This window comes from Carassius carassius, chromosome 44 (assembly GCF_963082965.1).
Source record: "Carassius carassius chromosome 44, fCarCar2.1, whole genome shotgun sequence".
Classification (NCBI taxonomy): domain Eukaryota; kingdom Metazoa; phylum Chordata; class Actinopteri; order Cypriniformes; family Cyprinidae; genus Carassius; species Carassius carassius.
The window spans coordinates 9149340-9173057 of record NC_081798.1 but is presented as its reverse complement, the minus strand read 5'-3'; the positions used below and the strand labels follow the sequence as shown (position 1 = coordinate 9173057).

General features: G+C 37.6%; 1 protein-coding gene and 1 long non-coding RNA gene across 4 annotated transcripts in view; both read right to left on the bottom strand.

Moving 5' to 3' along the window:
- The window catches only part of syt6b (synaptotagmin VIb), a 32976-nt gene extending 9752 nt beyond the window's left edge, over window positions 1-23224 (bottom strand). For 2 of the 3 annotated variants that reach the window (XM_059537774.1, XM_059537775.1), the window contains exon 1: window positions 22884-23224. In XM_059537774.1, coding sequence (XP_059393757.1) covers window positions 22884-23043 — 160 coding nt within the window. In that variant the 5' untranslated portion in view covers window positions 23044-23224. Of the gene's footprint in view, window positions 1-9938; window positions 10137-22883 lie in introns of those variants that run through there. The other variant, XM_059537776.1, reaches the window with a different exon arrangement.
- Window positions 3007-3332, bottom strand: LOC132126287 (uncharacterized). The gene is made up of 2 exons (XR_009427371.1): window positions 3112-3332; window positions 3007-3076 (listed from the first exon to the last, which is right to left on the bottom strand). It is a non-coding gene; the product is annotated as an uncharacterized LOC132126287 (long non-coding RNA).
- Window positions 23225-23718: the final 494 nt, after the last annotated feature.

Genomic DNA, 23718 nt, shown 5'->3' with positions numbered 1-23718 from the left:
GACTGATGTGTTATTTATTTTTTTGAAAATTCATGTTTCTGTTGTGTCCTCCCTGTTTAATTCACATTTTGATGCAACAACAGTGTGATCACATGTTCATATTTTATTGAAACCATTGATGTCCCTCTTTGCAGAACTCAAACTACAGTAACTGGAGTTAAGGACACAGAAGTCTGTTTGTGTGAGGAGGTGGTTTTCTCAGCTTCTTCTGAAGAGAGGGAAAGATAGTTTAAGGCAAGTAAACTTCATAAATTCATGTTATCAGTTGTTGTTGTTGTTTTTTTACTAAGAGTAAAATAATGTTTGTTTTTTGTTTTTGTAGATGTTAAAAGCCAGAGACATGGGAGAGCATCTTTCTTTTGAGATTTTATCAACTTTTGAGATTTTACCAACTTTGGAATTGTCTTGTCTGATTTGGAGAGTCATCATTCTTGGTCTTCCCTCTTAAAGGTAAAGTTCACACACAAAATCATTTACTTGCCCTCATGCCATTCCAAATCTATAAGACTTGAATATATTGAAATTAATATATTTTTAATTTACTCATAATTTTGTTAATCCATTTATAGTCTAGATAATCAGTATTTTAAAGCCTCATAAATACAGAGTTATTGTAGAAGTAATTCATTCCGATATTTATATATGAATAAATCTTAAAGCATATGATAGCAAACATGCATGTTCAAAATAAAATACTGGTCTCCCAGACTAGCAATGGAGGACACAAATTAAAAGAATATTAAATATATTCATTTGTTTTCCAAAAATGAGCAGAGTTTGTGTGGGTCTGGAACAACATGAGGGAGAGTAAATTATGACCATTTTCAATATTTGGTGAACTAACCGTTTGAAGAGCAGCCACCTAGGCACATGAACATTTTGTGAGGTATGTGAATTAGGGGTGTGCACGGATAGTCGAACATTCAAATATTCGTTCTGCTCTAATTATTCGATAAGTAAAAATGATATTCGAATTTCGCAAAAAAAAAAAAAAGTTCACAATAAAACCTAATTTGGTCACTTTCTGTGATTCTCCACGGCATATTTGAAGATGTATGCAAGCAAAAAATAATTAATGAAGGAATAAGGGGCTGTTCACATATCGCGCCTAAAAACGCATGGAAAACGCTAGGCGTGCCGCTTTTTCCTTCTTTCCAAGGCGCTCGGGCAGAAGCGCTCCTGAGGCGTCTGCCAATGACGCGCTCTCTCCATGAAGACGCAGAAATTTCAGCAAAGGATAAATGAATTTGCAGCACAAAAAAATCGCTTTTAGTAGCTCTGCTACTAAATTTATTTCAAAATGGCAATCCATATACAGCTATGATATACAGCTTAGTTCTTGTCACATGACCTGTGGTGCGCTGGCGGCACCATCTCAAAAGTTGAGATGTTTTTAACTCGATGCTGTGCGGACGCGCCTGGAAAACGGGCTTCCATTATGAGCGTGCATACCGCGCACCTACATTGGAAATAACGAACTTGAGTGCGCAAAAGACGCGATAAGTGAATGGCCCCTAAGAACTGCGGTCTTCTACAGTACTTCAAATATGCAGTGGAGAATCACAGAAAGTGACCGAATTCAAGAACATTCTTGCAGCATCTCTCAAGCAACGAATAAACACCGCTAACTTGGAGAATGCAGTGAAAACTCCTCTTCTCGCGTCTGCCCTAGACCCTCGGCACAAACATCTCAGGTTCCTCGACGAAAACACGAGAGAAGAAGTAAGAAAAAAACTTTTTGAACATTATCAGAAAATTTTCCTTAATGCGAGTGGTGCGGATGCAGCCGCCGTCACCAACGATGAAGAGGATGCAATGCCCACTCGTCGGAAAAGGCTGAGCCAGTTCTTCAGCGATGATTACAGAGAGTCCAGCCGAGACGAGTGGGAACAGTTTTTGCTGGAGCCATGTATTCCACCAGATGAGGATCCCATTCAGTGGTGAAACGAAAACACGAAGCGCTTCACAAAACTTATTCGCTTAGCACACCGTTATTTGTGAGTCCCGCCAACGCCTGTGCCGTCAGAGCGCGTTTTCTCCGCGGCCGGCCTTATTGTTAACAAACTAAGGAGCAGACTTTCCCCCGATCATGTTTACATGCCAGTATTTCTTAACAAGAACATGTAAAACAATAGAAAAAAAAGCAAAAAAGATTTGCTGACAGTTTAAAGGTTTCAAAGTTAAGTGTAGGCTATGTTCTACAATAGCCTAATTGCTGCAGGCTGCTTTACGTTTTTTCTTTGTTCACTTTTTTTTTCTTTGTTCTCTTTTTTTTTTGTTGCTTTTAATCTACTTTTGTTTGTTTGCACGCATTGTTAAAGGTTTTCAGCTACAAAACATGATGTGTGATGTTCAAGCTTATTGTGTGTAAGCTTGTTCAAAATGATGGAAACAATAAATGTTGCTGAAAAATAACGTTTGTCTCATTAAATGTAATTTAAATAAACGAATATTCGAATATGATATTTGCGGAAAACGCCCATCCCTAATGTGCATGTCATGTCTGTTTTAATGTTTCAGTAAAGAAGCTTTCTGAAAGCAGTATATTTATTCAAACAATATTATGTGCCCTCACAATAGTGCTGCCATTATAGCATTCTGGAGCGCTGTGGTGGACCGAGACATTAAACAACCTCACAAAGTGTTGAAACTTTAACACAGATTATTTACCTATCCTTACGGATGTGAATACATCTCTACCTGAAAATGGATAGTTTAATTAAATGTTTTATTTTTTCAAATGTGTTTCTCTTTCTAGGCCACTGATGAAGAACAGGCGGTGACTGGATGAATGCTGGTCAAAGAAGAGAATGTCCTTCCCCTAAACTGATGCAGCAGTGGTTTTAAAGGAGGATGCTGCCCTGGATGATGTAGAAGATGTCACATGCTGTGCTGATGGGGCTTCTTCATGACTACATCAATTATGCTAAAGAGATCATGAAAATTGACCGTGATGCTTGATCTGTATTCATGGACTATGAAACAAACTGTAATTGTATAATATGTAAAAACAATGTTAAATGCTTTTTCTGTGTTGTTTAGTAGAAGAGTTTACACTCTGTCATTCATACACATGCTCACATTCTTTCACACACACACACACACACACACACACACACACACACACACACACACACACACACGTCTGTTAAATGTTATAATATCAGAGTTAATGTTGTGATTTATTTGTGTACTGTCATGCCAGAATAGTTGTTAAAGAACCTAACTAATTGTAAATTTATTGTATAATAGTGTTTTCGTATATTTTTATACAATATATACAATTGAACAAAGTCCAATTTGATTTTAAGTTATATTCAACGAATGTTCAATGCTTTATGAACTGTAGCTGTTAATGCCATCCTTTTCTGCATTTCTTCTTACATGTTACTTTTTGACTTTACTCTTGTTTTTAATAAATATTTTCCTTTTGATAATTATTATTTGTGTGTAAAAGTGATATTTAAAATGAACATTATTTGTAGGTTTAATGCCTAGCTCAATTTGGGTTCATGTTAACGTAGCATGCATTGTTTCCCACATCCTTACACTCAATTGGTGGCGGCACTCTGAGAGTTAATTATCTGCCAGCAGGAGGCGCTAAGCGGGAGAGGTAGGTTTCGACGGTAATGGCTGCAAAGCGGCACTGAGCTCACAAACGCTGCCTCATCAAGCATTACATGCGAAATAAATTTGAACATTTTCTAAGTATAGTAGTTTTCCTTCTGAAATACAGTGATAAAAAACACCCGCTCTGGTTTTTGAAACCCTGCAATGTAGTCATTTTAAACCATTAAAAAAAGCAACCCAGCAGGTTGGGTTAAACATGATAACCCAACTGGTTGGGATAAAATAACCCAGCGTTGGGTTCGTCCCTTTTTGACCCAGCGCTGGGCTGCCAAAATAACCCAAATTGGGTTGTTTTCAACCCAGCAGTTTTTAGAGTGTATTAGAATGCAAAGTTCTAATTATTAAATGCTTGTTGAGTAAAGAAACAAAAACATTCTCCAAATGTACCTGTCCTCTAAGCAAACTTCAAACTGCAAACTTCACCACAATGGTAACCCAGTGTAAATAAAGCATTTTAAATCACAACAAGATGGAACGCTATGGAATTGACTAATAAATAAATAAGTAAATGTTATTTTTAACATTTTTACTCTCCCCATTAAGTCCCATTCAAAGCATGATGAGAACTACGCTGGAGTCTATACTCTAATTCTCTAAAATGTAAGATCACGTTTAAAGAGAACAATTTTGTTGTGTAGATCACAAGTAATACATTGCAAAATCAGTTTTCCTTTGTTTGTTGAGTCTAATTTTATCAAGTAGTATTATTGTTTAACCAGCTGAGGCTGAAACAAATCCAGTGAAACATTTCCTGTGACCAATAAATCTAATTAAGGCTTGTTTGGTACCAGTGGCGGACGGCAACCAAAGCCCCAGGTTTTTTTTTTTTTTTAAACTTCTCTTCAAGTGTCTTCAAATCTAACCTGGTATCCATAGAAACCTGTCCATTAGACATATCCCACCCCCTATTTTAACTCTGCTACTTGATATATAAGGGTTCACCATTGTTAATGGTGTTGCTGTCACTGCTTCAAAACTGCAAACCAGCGCTATATTTTGCTTTCATCTGTCATGGTTTGTTAGAAAACCGTTATTCAGTTATCCTTCAAACCTTCATGCGATCATAAAAATAATACTGAACATGTTTGTCCAGTTAGTTTCAGTTAAAGTAGCTGTGTGATATAATAGTGGCTGTATTGCTATCAAATACTGCTCTGTTCAGCCATGAGATTAAATAGAAAAACGGATGACATTATATTTGATGAGGAAAAATGAACCATATATTATAACAAGACTAAAAATCTGTGATTTTAAATAACGGCATATAAGAAACTATTACTTTTTTTTCTAGAACAATGAGCACATTCAATTATTTAACTTATTGATTTGCCATATAAAATAAATAAAATAAAATGAGAAAAGAGATTTATAGGCCTAACACTTCCTTTCAAGCTCTAAGACTCTATGTAAGCTCCATCAAATACTACTGAGCCCTATCAAAGCTCTGGAGGGGAGAGGGTGAAATCCAGTTAAATATGCTCCAGCTATTAGCTTGCAGCCATTCACTAGTCCCTGAAGTATACGGTTGTGACAGCTGTGGTCAGGGCCAGCAAAGAGAACATAAGGCTATAGCCTACTTTAATGAATAGAACGCCGTGCTTGTCATCAGCACTCGAAACACAGGCCTAATGCAGAAACAAAGCACTTTAATAAAGCGTCTCAAAAGTGCTTCATTAAAATCACACTATTTATAGTTGTGCCGGTATGTTGCGATGATTTGCTCTTTTTAATCATTTATTTCATTCACTGCAGGACCAAGTATTCCCTGCATGGACAAACTGCATGGTGAATTGATGCCAGTAATAAGATCTTACGTCCTGCAGATAAGCTGGTAGTCTTCATAGAGTTTGAAATAACACTGAACGCTTGCATCAATCATGGGGTAAGGTTTAAAAAAGTGAAAACTCCTAAAGCAGAGTGAATTAAATAAAAATAACTGCTGTTAATATTTCAACATGGGAAAGTCCTCTTCTTTCATGGCCTACTCTAGCATCAATTTGCAGAGAAGCAGTTACTCTGATTGCTGAGTGGCAATGGCCATAGGTTAACCTACGATTACCTCTCTCTATTGTAATTCCAGTGCCCCAAGTGCATAAAACCCATTTCAACCGTACAGTTATCGGTCTGATGTTATGTCTGTGTTGAACATTGGACTACAGCCACCTGCATTGATTTAACTATTCCACACATTAGTCCAATTCATGCAATCACTGATTATGTTATAGAGACAAAAAAGCTATACTTTTCCATTAATTGAAATTACTCTATAAGTAAAAATTATGATCATAACCACATACTCTTTATTTGGATGTAAGATTGCTAAATCTAAGACTTCATTCTTTTGTATTATTTATTTGAAAGTTTCAGTTGATTAAAAGGGTCATATGATGCTTTTTTAAAGATCATTATTTTGTGTATTTGGTGTAACTAAATATGTTGACATGCTTTAATGTTCAAAAAACACACTGCTCTGACTGGCCAACTGACCCAGTGCATTGTGATTGGCCGAACACCGCAAGCAATCGTCAGAAATGTAATACCCCTTTCCATAATCGCAAGCCTTATCTTTCAAAATAAATATAAAGACAGTTAATAATGTCATTAGTTTTACCATCAGTTCAAGTCCGAAATGGGAAAAAAGTGGCCCGACAGATACAGTGATGAAGCTCGTATGTGCAGTACATGCAGTCGTCCATAAAATGTGTTGCTGTTCTATTGTAAGTAATCTTAAAGATTCCTAAATGCACCTACTTTTGAAAGTCCAAATAAGGTGCTTTTGCTTTCGCCTAGAAACACACAGCATCTCCCTGACATGGCTGCTTCAACACTAACTGCGGTTACTAAAACCACGCCTTCTTTGCGTGAACATTTGGGTGGCATTACACAAATATTTCCACATAGTGATGTAGACATGTGGGGTGTTTGAATGAGATGTTTTAGGGTGGCGTGGCAGAGTCTTAACTTTGATAAAGAATATCTCTTTGGTTTAGAGACTTTAGTCTTTGCAACTTCAGGGATCTTATCTATGCACAATCAGCTTGAAACACTCCAAAGAGAAAGGAAAACATGAAATCGCATCATATGACCCCTTTAAAGACTGCTAACTTTTTTACGTTTAGAATAACAGCAATGGGATGTTTTACTATTCAGCAGGACCGTTTTCTGTATTCCAGACCAGACTAAGTGAACAGCGGGAAGAGTTGTGTGATTTTGCCTGAAGCGAGGAGCGGGTTTTTTGAAAGTCGACGCGTGTTTTTTCTTTTGCTGCAGGATCGCTCAAAGCAGGGTTCCTCTTGCTCCAAGATTGCTTTAAGCAGGGTTTCTCCCAGAGCGGAGTGATTGCTGGGACAGCTGCTGATGCTCCATTCACATACTCTTTTCCATACAGGCAGGAGATTGTTAACTATTTTCGTTGATAGAGATAAAAGACTTTCATTAATAATAATGATAAAAATAATGCAAAATAGAAGGTAACTATTTAGCTTTCATAGAGGGTAAGGGTATCGCAAAATGATCCAGATCTTTTCTTCTGTATTGTAATGAACATTTGAGTGAAACAGACTATCAAAGGTAAAATAAAACTTAAGACGGAGCTTGGTTCTATCAATTTTTTTATTTTAATTTTTTGATTGGATGGAGACAGATCTGAATGCAAGCTTGCAGCTGACTATAAGAAACTAAATGATAGAAGAAGATTGGCATATGCCATTAGAGAGAAGTGTGTTATTTTTTAAGACTGAGTTATGATATTTTGACTAATTTGAAAAGTCAAGAATATTTTTTATTAAATAAATAAATAAATCAATATGCACAGATTAATTGATCACAATCACAATCACAATAAGATCTGTAACATGCATTTAGAAAATACATTAGGTGAATCTCTCTCATGCTGACTTTAACAAGATGAGGGGAGGGTTGTAGATATAATGTGTGTAATTTATTTTTCATAGTTTTTTGAAGTCCTAAAATAAAAATGACAAATCTGAATGCAACCAGAGGAACAATTTGTGTGGAAAACTTTTAAGAGAGCTATTGAACTTCAGCTCAGTTAAACTTTAAATATAACCATTTAGCAAAGTCATAAGCAGTGCTGGATTTAAAAAATACTCCTAGTAATTAGGCGAAGAAGGAAAATCTCACTGCAGCTTTAACAAGTTATTAGCATGTTCCTCGCCTTCATTGCACCCCACAGAAGAGAGAAGAAGGAAGTGCGAGAACTGAGAACATTTATAAATACAGCTCATTACATGCAAAACTCAAAAGCATTGTTTTCACCCCAAAGGCCACGAGCATCGGACACAGTTCAGGATGGTGTCTTTTCCAGACAAGCAAAAGAAATCACATCATGTGCCACATAGGAAGTACCATCCCCTTCCTTTAGGTTGAAACTGGGCTAGATTAGCATTTGTTGTGCAGGCGAAGGGGAGTGTGAGCCAGTGATAAGGCGAGAGAACAGCTAGCTTACTGGTCTTGATGGACATGGCCAGTCATTCACAGAATAGACTGAAGTGAGTGGCCAATGCCTGTATTTGGCGACACAAATACCCCTTAATCTTTCTGTCAGCCAATTCTGAAGGGCAACAACAAGGGTCCCATGAAAGGTGAACTGCATTTACGATAAGCATTTGAAAATGACAATGTGGGGTTACACAGTATAGCCATATAGCTTCAGTTGGCTACAGCTTTATGCCTAAAGGTAAAAACTGTCTCTAAGTGTTTCAATCAAACACAGTGTACTTTGTGCAAGAGAAAGAGAAATGAACATAAGATGCTAGCAGCTTTCAATAAAACCTCACACAGGTTTTAACAAAGCATATTGAGGTTGGCCATATAGTTCGACCAAATCATTAGTGCTGTACTGATGACACAGCGCTATGACTATAAAAATACAACCCTGTCAGCAAAAAGTCATGCAATATTATGCATCCATTATCAGTAAATCTGATAAATAAAAAACCCTGCTACATAGTTTGACAACAGAAATACAGCTGCCTTATAATTCAAGTGGTTAAATGTGCTTTTCGACACGTTTTCTAGCGCTAACATCAAAAGATGTCTCACGCAGGTCACAACAAATAAAACATTAATATCATTACTAACAGTTTCATTAAGCAATCACTGTAGCCCCTGTATCTCTCCCTAGAGTATTGAACGCAACTGCTGCTGAGTTGCATCTTTCTCTCTAAGACGTTCTGCCCCTAACACACATTTTGGCGATTTTTTCCCCATTGCCAATTGTATTTGTGCACATGCAGCATCGTCATTATCACCTAAAGGTTGGGACAGTGAGTCAGTGTAATACTAAAGGATGATAAGCAATGCACCACAGGCTGTTGTAGCCAGATCTTTCATTTGCCTACATTGCAGCTTTGGGAGATGCAGTTGACAACAATGCTTTAACAATATCATCTCCAGTGTGATCAACTGCCAGTGCAGGAAGAGGCTCTGGATGACCTGCTGAGAGGAACCGTGATGGATCAAACTGCCACTGCACCAGGAAGCAGGTCACTGCACTTGCTTCACCCTCTTTTACTCACATTCACACACAGAACAAAAGCATGCTTTGTGGATGATAATTTATGTGCTGTGTTTACTGTATATTCCGCCTTCCCTCTTTCAGCACTCCATTCACTGGATCCGCATACATGCTCTGTGCTTGAATCAATATACAACTAGTATAAAATGATAGCTGCTGCCCAAAGCAGCCCCAGGGCACTACCAACACCTTCTTTTCACTGCCATATGTTAAATATGCTCAAAGCTAAAGCACAGAGACGCTATTTTGTAATCAATGCAACACTGTATAAAAGACATCAACCTTTGTACTAGTGTCATAAAGGCTTTCCCTGGGACGAAACAGACACAGATGGTGCCTATTAAGAGGTACTAAAAACTTGATTAGAAGAAAACGACATAAAAGTCTTCCACCCCCTCCCAAAGTTCTGTTTTATGCAAATTTATTTCTTAATTAGTCTATTATGAAACAGGGCAGGGTATGATCCCTCCGTACTCAAGGGAGCTTCAAGAGGTTTTAACGCTAATTAGATGAACACCTGCATGAAAATCCTATCAGTGTTGCAGGAACTTTCGACTCTTAAATTAAACAACAGATACAAGGAACAAAATTATAATATATGTTAAAATATGGCATTTAAGCACACAAATGTATTTCAAAAATAAATAAATAAATAAATGTGTCTTTATAGGTAATGCGGTTCTGTCAAAACACGTAAAGCACTGATAGCCTACAAAAAAATTGCCTTCCCAACTTTATTGATAACACAATTATATATAGTAATTCTTACCGCTAAGCGTTTTTCCTTGTCTCTCACTTCTTGTATTCCCACTTAAACTCGCTTTCCTGCAGTTTTTTGAGACCCCCTGCCTCAAAACAGCTCTTGTCTATCCGCGAGCTCGCCTCAGAATGAGCTCCTACTAGTCTCCACAGCAGCGCGCACGGGACCGCGTTTCTATGGCACCGCGAGGAAGCCAGCCATTGCTCAGCGCGAGAGAGATGCTGTATTGTAATTGTCAAGGGGCGACACACGCGCACACACACGCTATCACTCAGCCAGAGAACGGTCACAATTGCTTGAAAAACATTATCCCGCAGCTTAGGCAACAAAAATAATTTATTTATTCGTTTAAAGTAAAAATAAATATAAATAAATAAAACGTTAACATGTTACCTTATATATGTATGTTATAATTTTATTACAATTAGGCTACTGTAAGCTACAATAACTTTTTTTAAATATAAAATGCATCACCATCTAATTGATGGTGAAAATCTATTTGTGACCCTGGACCACAAAACCAGTCATAAGTAGCACAGGTATATTTGTAGCAATAGCCAAAAATACATTGTATGGGTCAAAATGATTTTTCTTTTATGCCAAAACCTAATTTTTTTATTCATTATATGCATTGCTAATAACTTAACTTGGACAACTTTAAAGGAGATTTTCTCAATATTGTGATTTTGTTTTGCACCCTCAGATTGCAGATTTTCAAATAGTTGTATTTCGGCCAAATATTGTCCTATCCTAACAATCCACACATCAATAAAAAGCTCATTTATGCATAATATACATAAATTTCCCTTATGACTAGTCTTGGGGTCCAGGATCACATATTATATGCAACAAAACATATTGACCTTTTTTATATTTACCTACATTAACAATAAAATATAGGCTAGTAGAGATTTTTTTTAAAATACATCTTAATTTTCTTCTTATTTCAGTAATGCACATTACAGCACATTTTACAGTATGTTCTTCTATTAATGTTTTATTATTATTGGACCTATTATTAAAGCAGATTAGTTATATGATCTTATCAATTAATGATAGAAAATACACAATAATACTTGCAATGCTGTCAAAGAATTATATATATAGTTTATATATATATATATATATATATATATATATATACAACCCGAATTCCGGAAAAGTTGGGACGTTTTTTAAATTTTAATAAAATGAAAACTAAAGGAATTTCAAATCACATGAGCCAATATTTTATTCACAATAGAACATAGATAACGTAGCAAATGTTTAAACTGAGAATTTTTTTTTTCACTTTTATCCACTTAATTAGCTCATTTAAAATTTAATGCCTGCTACAGGTCTCAAAAAAGTTGGCACGGGGGCAACAAATGGCTAAAAAAGCAAGCAGTTTTGAAAAGATTCAGCTGGGAGAACATCTAGTGATTAATTAAGTTAATTGATATCAGGTCTGTAACATGATTAGCTATAAAAGCTTTGTCTTAGAGAAGCAGAGTCTCTCAGAAGTAAAGATGGGCAGAGGCTCTCCAATCTGTGAAAGACTGCGTAAAAAAATTGTGGAAAACTTTAAAAACAATGTTCCTCAACGTCAAATTGCAATGGCTTTGCAAATCTCATCATCTACAGTGCATAACATCATCAAAAGATTCAGAGAAACTGGAGAAATCTCTGTGCGTAAGGGACAAGGCCGGAGACTTTTATTGGATGCCCGTGGTCTTCGGGCTCTCAGACGACACTGCATCACTCATCGGCATGATTGTGTCAATGACATTACTAAATGGGCCCAGGAATACTTTCAGAAACCACTGTCGGTAAACACAATCCGCCGTGCCATCAGCAGATGCCAACTAAAGCTCTATCATGCAAAAAGGAAGCCATATGTGAACATGGTCCAGAAGCGCCGTCGTGTCCTGTGGGCCAAGGCTCATTTAAAATGGACTATTTCAAAGTGGAATAGTGTTTTATGGTCAGACGAGTCCAAATTTGACATTCTTGTTGGAAATCACGGACGCCGTGTCCTCCGGGCTAAAGAGGAGGGAGACCTTCCAGCATGTTATCAGCGTTCAGTTCAAAAGCCAGCATCTCTGATGGTATGGGGGTGCATAAGTGCATACGGTATGGGCAGCTTGCATGTTTTGGAAGGCTCTGTGAATGCTGAAAGGTATATAAAGGTTTTAGAGCAACATATGCTTCCCTCCAAACAAAGTCTATTTCAGGGAAGGCCTTGTTTATTTCAGCAGGACAATGCAAAACCACATACTGCAGCTATAACAACAGCATGGCTTCGTCGTAGAAGAGTCCGGGTGCTAACCTGGCCTGCCTGCAGTCCAGATCTTTCACCTATAGAGAACATTTGGCGCATCATTAAACGGAAAATACGTCAAAGACGACCACGAACTCTTCAGCAGCTGGAAATCTATATAAGGCAAGAATGGGACCAAATTCCAACAGCAAAACTCCAGCAACTCATAGCCTCAATGCCCAGACGTCTTCAAACTGTTTTGAAAAGAAAAGGAGATGCTACACCATGGTAAACATGCCCCGTCCCAACTATTTTGAGACCTGTAGCAGAAATCAAAATTGAAATGAGCTCATTTTGTGCATAAAATTGTAAGCTTTCTCAGTTTAAACATTTGCTATGTTATCTATGTTCTATTGTGAATAAAATATTGGCTCATGTGATTTAAAAAGTCTTTTAGTTTTCATTTTATTAAAATGTAAAAAACGTCCCAACTTTTCCGGAATTCGGGTTGTATATATATATATATATATATATATATATATATATAGTTTTTTTGTACTAATAGCTGATATCATTATATGTTCAAGTTCAAGTCTGCTTTATTGTCAATTCTTCCACATGTACAGTACATACATACAGAGAATCGAAATTGCGTTACTCTCAGACCCCCGGTGCACACAGATAACATTAACATTAAAGCCTAAAAATCTAGATCAAAATATAAAATGTAGATACAACTATACAATAAGGGAATGTTAAAAAAGACATATAATAAAATTAAAAATAAAGTGAAATAAAGCAGCGCAAGGCAAAAGGCAGATAGAGTACAAATCAATGAAGTGAACAACAGTGCAGATAAAAGATTATTTAGTGCAAAAACAAAAGCTTAGTAAGGTCTGATTAAAGTGGCAAAGGGCTCAAGAGCAGTTATTTTATTTAACTGACTGATGAGGTAGTGGAATGAGAGGTGAGACGGGTTCCATAAATGTCCTGGAGGGAGGGGAGAGAGACACCAATGATCTTCTCAGCTGCTCTCACTATGCGTTGCAGAGTCTTTCGGCAGGACGCGTTGCAGGGGTCATACCACACAGTGATGCAGCTCGAGAGGATGCTCTCGATGGTGCTTCTGTAGAAGGTGTACATGGTGGGGGGCGGGGCTCTGGCTCTCCTCAGTTTGCGGAGGAAGTAGAGACGCTGATTTGATTTCTTGGCCAGTGCTGCTGTGTTTTCAGTCCAGGAGAGGTCCTCTGTGATGTGCACACCCAGGAACTTGGTGCTGCTCACTCTCTCCACAGTCGCACCATTGATGGTCAGAGGAACGTGCTGAGTGTGTGCTCTCCTGAAGTCTACAACAATCTCCTTCATCTTCTCCACGTTCAGAGAGGGATTGTTGTCACTGCACCACCCGGACAGGCGGCTCACCTCGCTCCTGTAGTTTGTCTCATCTTTGTTGCTAATGAGACCCACCACAGTCGTGTCATCTGCAAACTTAATAAAAAGGTTGGAGTTGTGTGAAGGTGTGCAGTCACGGGTCAGCAGAGTGAAGAGGAGGGGGCTCAGCACACATCCTTGGGGGGCCCCAGTGTTCAGTGTGATGGTGCTGGATGTGTTGCTGCCGACCCGTACTGCCTGAGGTCTTCCAGTCAGAAAGTCCAACAGCCAGTTGCACAGCGAAGTGTTGAGCCCCAGTTGGATCAGTTTGTAAATGAGCTGTTGAGGGATGATTGTGTTGAATGCTGAACTGAAGTCAATGAACAGCATTCTGACATATGAGTCCTTTTTGTCCAGATGTGTGAGTGCTGAATGGAGGGTAGTGGAGATGGCATCATCGGTCGAGCGGTTGGACCGATATGCAAACTGGAAGGGGTCCAGGGAGGGGGGAGGGCAGACTTGATGTGGTGCATGACTAGCCGTTCAAAGCACTTCATGAGGATGGGGGTAAGTGCAACAGGACGGTAGTCATTGAAGCAGGATGGAGATGGCTTCTTCGGGACTGGAATGATGGTGGTAGTTTTAAAACATGTGGGAACAACAGCCTGACTCAGTGAGATGTTGAAAATGTCTGTGAAGACATCAGTGAGTTCTGCTGCACAGTCTCTCAGTACACGCCCAGGGATGTTGTCAGGACCCGGAGCTTTGCGTGCATTGATGCTGCTGAAGGATCTCCTCACGCTGTCTGGGGTCAGCGTCATCACCTGGTCGCCGGGAGGAGGTGGAGTCTTCTGTGCAGTGGTGCTGTTTTGTTGCATGGAAAGCTCTATAATGTTTCATTTATAATGAAAAACGGGTGACGAAAAAAGTATGCATGTTAATTAAAAGCCTCATGAATTTCAAAAAATATTGGCAAGAAAGTCAGTAATTGTTATTTTCGATTAAAATGATAAAAATGCAGGAAGGGTAATTATAAAAGACCTAAAAGGTATTGTCAAGCTCCAAAATGTCAAAAAAAAAAAAATAACATATCAAACAACTATGCACTTTATCAAGTCATACAGCAGTTTTGCGTGAAGACCATGAACTTGTATGGATGTAAAACTTTCATGTCATTTCAGAGCTTGCCAACCCCAGTCCCAATTCACTTTCATTATACTGAAAATAGCTGGCAAAATATTCTTTTAAAAAAATAATGTTTTGTGTTCCATAGAAAAAAGTCAGTCCTACAGGTTTTAAACAGAGTGAGGGTGAGTAAATGATGACAGAATGTTCATTTTGGGTGAAATTTTCCTTTAATTTTAAATATGGATCCATGCAGGATCCAGGTCTAACTGTGTGGTATGCTCAGTGATGCATGCATGGCTGCATTAATAAGCTCTTCCATCTTACAAACCCTATGTGTCTTGTTCTTACATTTATGTGGTTTGCTTACTTCTCCAGCTGCGATGTCACGGTTCCCCCTAGCCGACTTCTAGACAGATTAACATCAGTGATCTTGTAGCTGCATTGGGAGGGGGATGTGCTCATTGATGGAAGGGTGGGTGAGCAGAGCCCTGAACTTTCATCTCTGCTTTTCTCAAATGCAGTAAAGCTACATGTGCACACTTTACTAAAACATACCGAAACCACTCATAAGAACTTCAAGAGATAATCTGATGTAGACATTTTTGAGTGGCCCACAGATATTTCCACTATAGTCTTCCAATGGTGCAGTGCTATTTTCCACTTCCAGCATGCATATTTCAATTTATTTTAATCATGATACAGCACATCTTTCATTAAACTCATAATTTGCTTAGTGGTAATTGTGGCTTTGTTATGTTTTGTATCAAAAAACGTATCAGGATTTTAGATTTCAGCATATGGGCTTTTAGAAAGGGATGCTAATGATGGCAGAGAGAAGGCTGAGGTTTGAATGAGGAGCCTCTGGAGGGTTCGGTCAAAAGCGGAGGTCTGTTTTAATTTCCATCTCCTGCCTACAATGAGATACTATACAACAAGGCTTATTCTAATGTAAATCATGTGGTAATTATGTGTGCTCTCAATCACAAGGGCTAGGGTTTTCGCTGTGCAGACTGATTTTACAAACTAACAGAATGGAGCATGTGGGTTTAATTGGTAATTTATTCTCTGGACATGAGGATGTACCGTAAGGCAGCTATCAGTTATTGAGCTAGATTGGTAATGTGCAGGGATAACAAAAAATTAAAGGGACAGTTCACTCAATATAATCATGTATGTACCATCTTTCCTATGTAATTGTAAGATAAAATGTCATAGTTACCTTTTTTCTTCCGTGCTGGAGACAGGATTCCATCCATGTTTTTTTTATTTTTTTTTGTCGTTGTTTTGGATCCAGTTAACTTACTATATGGACAAAACATTCAAATCATATCTTATGTTATGTTCAGCAGAAGAAATAAAGACATACAGATGAATTGATTCAATTATTCAACATCATATATCGTATTAAATTAACAATACTCATGCAAATCATCAATACTGCATGTAAACTAAAGGATTCAAAGTGTATTGATGGGTGGGCAAATCTCGAAATCACTTAAACATTAATAAAGGTGGAGAGAGGGAACAATTCTTGATCATTCTTGTGTATGGGTCATTAATTATACTAATGATGTATAAAGCTGTATTATTGCTTTGTACCTCAAGTATCTCTGTACCTTTGTTCAGTACTGATAACTCAACCATGTTTGAAATCAATATTCACAAGCTTTGGATAATGATTCTGCCAGGCATGATGAATTTGCCTTTTGTCCTGTTTTGCAATACAGAGTCACAAACTCGCTTTTAGATTCATACGAAGTATATTTTATGGTTAGGCTGTGTTACAGACTAATTACTAAGTGTAAGAACAATTAACTTCACAACCCCAGGTTGTATATTTGCTGTATGTATGAAATAGGAAGTCAACAATCTGCTTTAAAACTGGAGCATAATGACTGAGTCAGTGTATCACACAATGCAATGCACTCATGGTACTCCGTTACCAGGGTCCAATTCTAAAATTAGATTAAAAATGCAAAATAACCATTTGTATTTCCAAGATGAAAGCTCACTTAGTCATTTCACTATAATATTTATCTTTGCATTCTTTGCAAAGATAAACATTTTTATTTAGCATCTTTAGCAGCAACTATCGTGAGGTGTGACATCAAAGTAAACAGAAAGTAAAATGTTAATATTTGTGAGTAAAAAAAAGTTAATTTAATTTTGTGTATGTCTGTCAATGTAGAAATACAGTATTGCAGTATTCAAAAAGTGCATCATTCACATTTAACAGCAGGGCCTAATGGGAATCCAAAACCAGTGCAAATGGTACAGTAAGCCATATCTCATGAAAATATAATTATTCGATTTTTATACTACATTGTATGACCAAATCGAACCTATTGTGTTACATGTTATATGCTAGTAAGAGTTTGAAGTCTGAGTATTTAGCTAAGAGTACACTGATGCTTCTTTAGAAAGAAAGTGTAAAGAGCCTAATGAATTATTATAAATGTATGGCAGCGGATGAGTTTATGAACCTATCAGCTTGCCTTGGAACCATTGCAAGATTGATTGTACCTCTGACCTCTCATGAATATCGGTCTCAATGGCACTTTGTATTTGCCGCTGAGTAATCAGCTTTATGAGCTGAAAAATTGTATGTTATATTCCCAGGTGGTGAAAACAGTTTACTCCTCTCTTTTGCCAAGAATATATAATAATAAAAAACCCTAGCTTCTGGCTGTTTCTACATTTAACTTTATTTATTTGTACTTTATTTATTTTCACTCTATTCTAAGTTGAACTGTATAGCTCATTGACCAGTTAAATGCTGCATTACATTTATTCATTTTGAAGAATCTATTACAGCATCATGCTTATAGTACCAAACCCATGTGTATTTTTACTGTTAGGACTGTATATTTTGTTCTTGCAAAAACATTTGCGTAACATTTTAATCATGAATGCACCTTGTGTGCACACATTCTGCCGTGCGACCAGATTCTCCAGAACATGAGGAATATCATGAAAATATTTACACATAGCACAAACATCGTACAATACCCAGCAGTTGTGCAAGCTGAACGCTGCACTAAATATTGAAAATGCTGTTGAATTTCTTTTTGTTTAGAGGCTTGCCCCTGAGAGGCAATAGAACTGTCAGAATCCACTTCTATTCGCAGGGCTTGTTAACCTCGGCCCATGCTACTGAACAGAGAACAAATTTAACACAATCAAGGATGAAATGTCACAGTCACCCATAACAGGCAGACCCTGGAAATTAGATTTTAGAATTGAGTCCATTTGGATGTTGCTCTCTGCCTAAACCCCCTGAATCCCCTCCATGTGCTGCTACAGGGCGGCCTGTGATTAAATTTTCCTTTTGTTATAGTCAGGCTCATTTTCAGTGGCTTTCTTTATTTGCCCACTCTCATCTTTTGAGATGGTTACGGCTTAAAGGTTTCGATTCCTAGAAGTGATGCACATGGGGATGGACATCAGAGATCAATGTCCTTTGCATTGTCTAAACACTCAAGTATTTTATTCTTAATGGCCTCAACTAGAGGTTTATGCAGTGTATGAAAGAAACCAAGGGTGGGTTTGAGTAATGTAGTATTTGTAGGGATGGTTAAGCCAAAAACGTAAATTCTGTCATCTACTTTACATCATCTATTAACATGTCGCTCCAAAATCATTTAACAAACTGTGATTGTGTGAAGATATCTTAGCTTATCTTTCAGTAAACAAAGAAGATGCAGTTTATCAGTTTAAAATCAAATTAATGTCACATTGTTGCTGTATATAATAATGAACAAGGATTCTGAGGACTCCTTCGCTTTTTTTTCTTCTTCTTCTTCTTTTTTCACTTTGCAGGTCTTCTCTTTAAAATTGACACTTTAATTCTCTTAAACTAGAAGACATAAGATACAATTTGTATATATATGGAATGACAGACATAGATTGCACTACAGGTTAACAACACAAGTTTGCGATGCTATATGCATTTGTTCAGTGGATTTAGAAAACACTAAATCAGGAAACAATGTTGGTAACAGTTGTACTTGCAACCATATTTGGCTTATAATGCTTTTGGGATACACACTTCTAAAATGATTTGTTACTCGTTGATTTTATCGCAACTTGGAGTAGAAGATTATCAGTGAAAAATGACTTAAATTTCATATTTTTTCACAAGCTGTTTTATAACATAGCACAAGTGTCATGTATAGTAGAATACTTTTAATATCATTTTATTTTTATGATTCTTTACATTTTATTTCTGGAAGAGCTCTGTAATTAAAGGAGCATTTATGTGGTTTTTTGTTTTGTTTTTAGTTCTGATGCCAGTGTGAATTTTTCAAATTAAGAGATGAGGTTGAAATGCTAAATTGCATAAATTCACATTATTTATACTTAAGTTGACAGCACTGCCAAACTCCCAGCATATTTTGCTATTATAAGAATAAGCTTAGTGCAAGTGAGAAAGCTTAAGGCCTATAAAGAAAAATGACAAAGGATGTTATTTTGGCTGTGCCTGCTCTACACCTGTTCAGTAATTAACAAAGTCTATAAAGGTATGGTCACAAATTAGTTTGGCACACAGCACTGGGGTATGCTAAATTATTTAATCAGACCTCACCGGCACACAGGAATTCCCCACTGGGTTACTGAGAATTAACTCCCCTGGAAGATATTTTACACTCACACACAGCCACACAAAACTCTCCATCTATCTTGTTCCTTCTTCAGCGGGGAGGAGAACATATAGACAGAGTGTGTATGTTATTTTACCTGCTGGTCTGATGTCTACTCACTGTTTTATTTATTTATGGCCACATAATGCGGTAGTTGCAGTAGTAGTTCTAGAATGGAGCAGCTGGTTTACTGCAGTGGAGCCTAGTGTGCTAAACTACTCTTTAGTGACGAATAGTAAAGTTCTGCTCATTGTGCTAGAAACAGGAGGAGAGGTACCACTTTGTAATGCGACCAGCATTCTGCATGGCTTCTCTTCTTCTTTTTCAACACTAGTGGAAAGAAATGAGGTCCCCAGTCCACATGCCCTCTACTGTGTAACCATTATACTCAGTCATATCCCTCTCATCATGTTTGAAAGGAAATGTAATTGATTTAACCTTGAGGGTTTCTGTACAATAGAAATGGGGTGAGAAAGATGGTCAAACCTAACAAATGCCATCATAATGTGCTTGAGTGGCATTATATTGACTTTGAATGTCTTAAATTCTCCTTCCTCTGCACCTTTTATACAATCCTTCTATACAAGGTGGTCAATAAAATTGTAATTCTTGTGAATGAATAATGGAATGAATGTTTACACTTATAGCTTTGGTTCTGACCTGGCATTGGAACAAGTATTAAAACACTATTAAGATCTTCTTTTTTTTTTTTTAACATACAAGTCATAACTGAAATGTAAACAAATTTGTCCTGGATTTTCTAGGTCAGTGGATAAATGCATTGAATAGCTGGAAATATTAAGCATGATCTTCACAGATAACTGCAAAGTTATGTTTGAACCTCAGAGCATAGAATTACGTTGTTTACATTAATAATACTAAATTAACAGATGTAAATGTATTATAAACAAATTAATACTTTTCTTCTTACGATATGTTAGCTGTCTGTGTTTGATTCACTAAAAAGAATCGACTCATTTGAGCTGCATATGAATCGGGGAGCGCACTACTTGGCTATGTTAGATTCATTCAATGTCTGTTTTGCTTATTCTTTTTGTGTACTATAGTATTGTTATAACAACTACGCAAAACAATAAAAACAACACATTTATTTGCTTCATTGCCACATAACACAAAGAAACTGAATGAAAACACCCAGAAATGCATCCTATATTAGATAAATATATATGCTGTGCTGTATTTTCTGAAGTGGTGGGGACATGGCAAAAATGCACGAAGCCTATAGATACAGGTAAGACATGGCTTTGTAGCTCCATTACAAAGTTGGCATAAAGTGTTTTTATAAGAGCATATCATGTCATGCAGGCTTGAAAGCATCCAGGCCCGTGTACACAATATTTGAAACAAAGTGAAATATAGAAAGATCTTCGAAGTGTTAGAGGCGAAACTAAATTATTAAACAAACTGCTTTTTTGTTACGTTTAGATCTGACATCTTTGAAATATTCATTCATGAGAAAACCAAGGCATGACTTCAACACAAGCATTCCATGAATTCCTAATGAAAAGTGACACACTTTACTACAGTGCAGCTGCAGTAACACATGCTTTCCACTTGACATCTTTTCAAGAGGGATGTTGGACAATTGCTTCAGACAATTAGCAACAAACTGCAATGTGCTGATCAGTGCCCTCCTCTGTTACGTTCTCAGTGCTGCTCTATCGTGTTGGGTTTTGGCATTGCACGAGTGCTGCACCACCTGGCTCTCCTGATGCATGACCTTTGCTTTTTGGCAGGCTGGGTGCAGCTCTCATCATGGGGTTGCGGAGGCCAGCAGCAGTCCCTCATTCATCTAGTATTACTGTGGACTGCAGTTTCCAGAGCCTCCCTCTACCACTAGTAAAGTCAGCAGGCATCTCCCCTTCACACATTCAGCGCTTCCGTCCTAATTAGAGCTCAATCATTATGACTTTATGACATTATAAGCTTTTTTCTTTAGCTGTAGCATAAATCATGGAAAAAGTAATACAGAGAATTGGTTTTGCGATTTTTAAATTGGACATCAAGTGGAAATCCAAAGCAGTACGAAGTCTAATGCGTATTCATTGGAGGTTATTTTCTCTTTTCTTGTGTAGTTTATTTTTTATGGTTGGTCGTGATTTTCCAGCATGTCTATGTTCAACCTGACTAATTTTGCTAGCTTTTTAGTGTCAAAATATGATTTGATTGGATACCTTGTTTTGACATCAGCAACAAATAATATGGAAAGCATTTTCTCTTATTTAAGGCTACTTATTTTGCAATTATGTGACTTAGAATTTATATTTATATAATATATATATAAAACTAAAACTAAATACAAATGACCAAACATCTACTTAGGAAATAGAAGATTAATGATTAAACTGATTTAATATATTTTTATTAAATTTTATTTAAATCTAAATGACATTTTATATTTTATTATTATTATACATTTATATAAATATGCATTTTTTGTGCCATTTTATTACTTTCATTTAGCTTTTTTTTTTTTTACTAAGAAATGTGAGACACCAGTTGAGAACTATAGTATATAGCACTATAGTACTATAGTGATTGTATTATGTGTTGATGTAGCTGCACCTAAAGTAGCAATGATACATGTCAAATATAGGCAGATTTGCCTAATGCCCCCCCCCCCCCCCCCCCCCCCCCCTTGAAAATATATATTCCAGACTTTTCAAGGGCCCTCTCTTCCTTTGGGGCCCTGGTAATCAGTACTGGTTTTACCCCCAGTCCGGCGCCCCTGATTACAGGTTAGAGATTGTGGATTATTTATTATGCTTCCCCCCAATATATGTCAATTTAAAATTGACTTCATAAGCAGTTGAGCATTATTAAAGTGCCGGCATTAGTGCTTTTCTGTGGCATCAGTGATTCATGTTTATTTGTGGATAACACACAGTGGCATTCACTATCCCAGTGGTCGGGGACATGATGCAGGTTAGGGCCTGCAGCGGTTTATTTGATTTCTCCCGTGACAGAAACTCAGAGTGACAATTACATTCTGCGTCTTCCTCCATGGCATTCGCCAGATCGGGAATTCATTATAATTTGTATTGCTTTAGACATTCCTATAACCTGCCAACTCAGAGATATCACAGTGGCTTCGATCTTGTGTCCAGAATTCAATTTCATGTCAATTTTACCTTGCGTGACTGCCGTGAACCTGCAGTGTGGAGCAGTGCGTTGTAAGACACTCACATCCATCTTTCTATGGATCACATCAATGAAATTTCTCCAACCGAAGCTTAATTGCGCACTTGTCATTAGACAGGGGGGAAAAGGAGGTGTCACGGTTACAAATGATCTAAATCGCCACAGACTAGCATTAGATGAGAACAACATCAAACACAAGCAGACTCATTAGGCAAATAAAAAAGTGACAGGAAACTAATGGCAATTCATTATTTATACATAACTTACAAAGAAGTCTGTTAGCTTGGTTTTAATCGCAGAAAGGTCACCATCCTTTGAAGTCCTGACTCACTTTTGCATATAAACATAAGCATGTTCTCCACCCACTTAACCCCCAACAAACAAAATTCCCATCAAACACCGCAGGAAACTTACCTGAGCTGGAGATGATGGGATTTTCATTGGTCAGAAGCACAAGGAAATCTTGACAGGTTTCCGGGTTCATGAGAGAGTTGTCATCCAGGCAGAGGTCAACGATGAGGGCCACTGCCTTCTCACAGAACATGTCCTGGTCCTCGGTGGTGACGGCGCTCATTCTGTGAGCCCAAATCCCAAGAGTTCTGCACCTTTATCATCTAGGAATAGAAGGAGTAAACAAACGGTGGTCGTAGAAAATCAAAAATAGATGCAGCTACTTCTAGGTCCCTTTCTATAACTCTTGATATTCGCATGTGGGCGTGTGATTGTGTGGGAAGGGGGCTTCATGAAGGAATAGAACCCCCAGGCGCTCTGGGAGCCAAAGTGCTGCGTCACATTATGCCTAGATCTTCCTCTCAGCTACTGTTCAAACACAGGTCTTGGAGATTTTTGTCCCCAAGCCAGTTTTTGTCCACTCCCCTCCCCTTGTTCCTGCCTTCTCCAGTTATTCTCTCATCGGATAGGGAAAAGGAGAGCTCCTCCTCCTGCTCCTCTCCCTTTCTTGACCCTGAATTTGCTAGAGGCTTTTTGTTATAGACAGTTTCCATTATTTAGTTTATTGGAGTACTTGCGTTCTCTTCTCATGTTCCTCTGAAGGGTTTCTTTGATACTACAGCCAAGTTGTGGGATATTAATGTTTTTTAGTAGCTATTGATCGCCTGATTATGCATTTTTGGTTGAATAATGGTGAGCGAGATCCTTTAGATGGATCTCATTTCTTGGGCCCATGCACTCCAACATCAGTATCACAAAATTTTTTACTCTATTAATAAAATATTCCATCAAGGTTAGT